This window comes from Merops nubicus, unplaced genomic scaffold, assembly GCF_000691845.1.
Source record: "Merops nubicus isolate BGI_N331 unplaced genomic scaffold, ASM69184v1 scaffold23554, whole genome shotgun sequence".
Classification (NCBI taxonomy): Eukaryota; Metazoa; Chordata; class Aves; order Coraciiformes; family Meropidae; genus Merops; species Merops nubicus.
The window spans coordinates 1-1,636 of NW_008605206.1; the positions used below are offsets into that span (position 1 = coordinate 1).

The following is a 1,636-nucleotide window of genomic DNA, read 5'->3' on the forward strand; positions in this document are numbered from 1 at the left end:
GTGGTGGTGATGGTGGTGGTGGTGGCACGCCCGTGACTGTGTTGTGCCCACGGTTGGTGGCACGTCCGTGACCCGACGATGCCCGTAGCAGTTGCATGCCCGTGGCGGTGCCGTGCCCGTGTGGTTGGCGTGGTGCTGGCGTGGTGCTGAGCGGGTGCCCCCCAGCATGCTCATCACCTACGACGACGTGGTGAAGATCTCGGACTTTGGCACCTCCAAGGAGCTCATTGACAAGAGCACCAAGATGTCCTTCGCGGGCACCGTGGCCTGGATGGCGCCCGAGGTCATCCGCAACGAGCCCGTCTCCGAGAAGGTCGACATCTGGTGAGGACACGGGGATCAGGGACCTCGGGGACCTCGGGGACCTTGGGGACATTGGTGACCTCGGGGACATCGGGGGCATCGGGAATCTCGGGGACCTTGGGGACAAGGGGACCTCAGGGACATCAGGGACCTTGGGGACAGATGGACATTGAGGGGCATTGGGGACCTTGGGGACCTCGGGGACATCGGGGGCATCAGGGACATTGGGGACATCAGGGACATTGGGGACATCAGGGGCATCGGGGACCTTGGGGACCTTGGTGACCCTGGGGACCTTGGGGACACAGGGACCCTGGGGACACGCAGACCTCGGGGACCTCAGGGGCCTCGGGGGCATTTGGAATCTCGGGGACCTTGGGGACCTCAGGAACAAGGGGACTGCAGGGACATCAGGGACCTTGGGGACACATGGACATTGAGGACATCAGGGGCCCTGGGCACCTCAGGGACATCGGGGACATGGGGACCTTGGGGACCTCAGGGACATCAGGGGCATCAGGGACATTTGGGACATCAGGAGCATCGGGGACCTTGGGGACCTTGGGGACCTCGGAGCCATTGGGGGCATCAGGGACATTGGGGACATCAGGGGCATCGGGGACCTTGGAGACCTTGGCGACCCTGGGGACCTTGGGGACACAGGGACCTTGGAGACACGCAGACCTCAGGGACCTCAGGGACCTCGGGGGCATTGGGAATCTTGGGGACCTTGGGGACCTCGGGGACAAGGGGACCGCAGGGACATCAGGGACCTTGGGGGGGACATAGACATTGAGGACATCAGGGACCCTGGGGACTTCAGGGACATCGGGGACACGGGGACCTTGGGGACCTCGGGGACATCAGGGGCATCAGGGACATTGGGGACATCAGGGGCATTGGGGACCTCGGGGACCTTGAGAAACTTGGGGACTTTGGGGACAGGGGGACCTCAGAGACCTCAGGGACCTCGGGGACAAGGGGACCTCAGGGACATCAGGGACCTTGGGGACACATGGACATTGAGGACATCAGGTGGGGACCGCGGGGACCTTGAGAAACTTGGGGACTTTGGGGACAGGGGGACCTCAGAGACCTCAGGGACCTCGGGGACAAGGGGACCTCAGGGACATCAGGGACCTTGGGGACCTCAGGGACATTGGGGACACAGGGACCTTGGGGACATCGGGGACCTTGGGGACACCAGGCAGCTGTGGTGGCAAGTGGCACTTTGGGAAGCAGCGGGGACAGCGGGGGGGGCACAGGAGGCCCCGGGGACAACGGGAACAGGGGACACTGAGGTGACACGAGCTGGTGGGGACACTGCCAGGAC

The 1,636-nt window shown here is 64.3% G+C and overlaps 1 protein-coding gene across 1 annotated transcript; it reads right to left on the reverse strand.

Annotated features, from left to right (window-relative positions):
- Positions 1 to 713: 713 nt before the first annotated feature.
- Positions 714 to 1,236, reverse strand: LOC103771957 (protein app1-like; the record flags this gene model as incomplete). Its single annotated transcript, XM_008939279.1, is given in 3 exon segments — positions 714 to 953; positions 1,077 to 1,147; positions 1,150 to 1,236. Coding segments are annotated over 3 exon segments (398 nt in total), but the record flags the coding sequence as incomplete, so codon positions are not given.
- Positions 1,237 to 1,636: the final 400 nt, after the last annotated feature.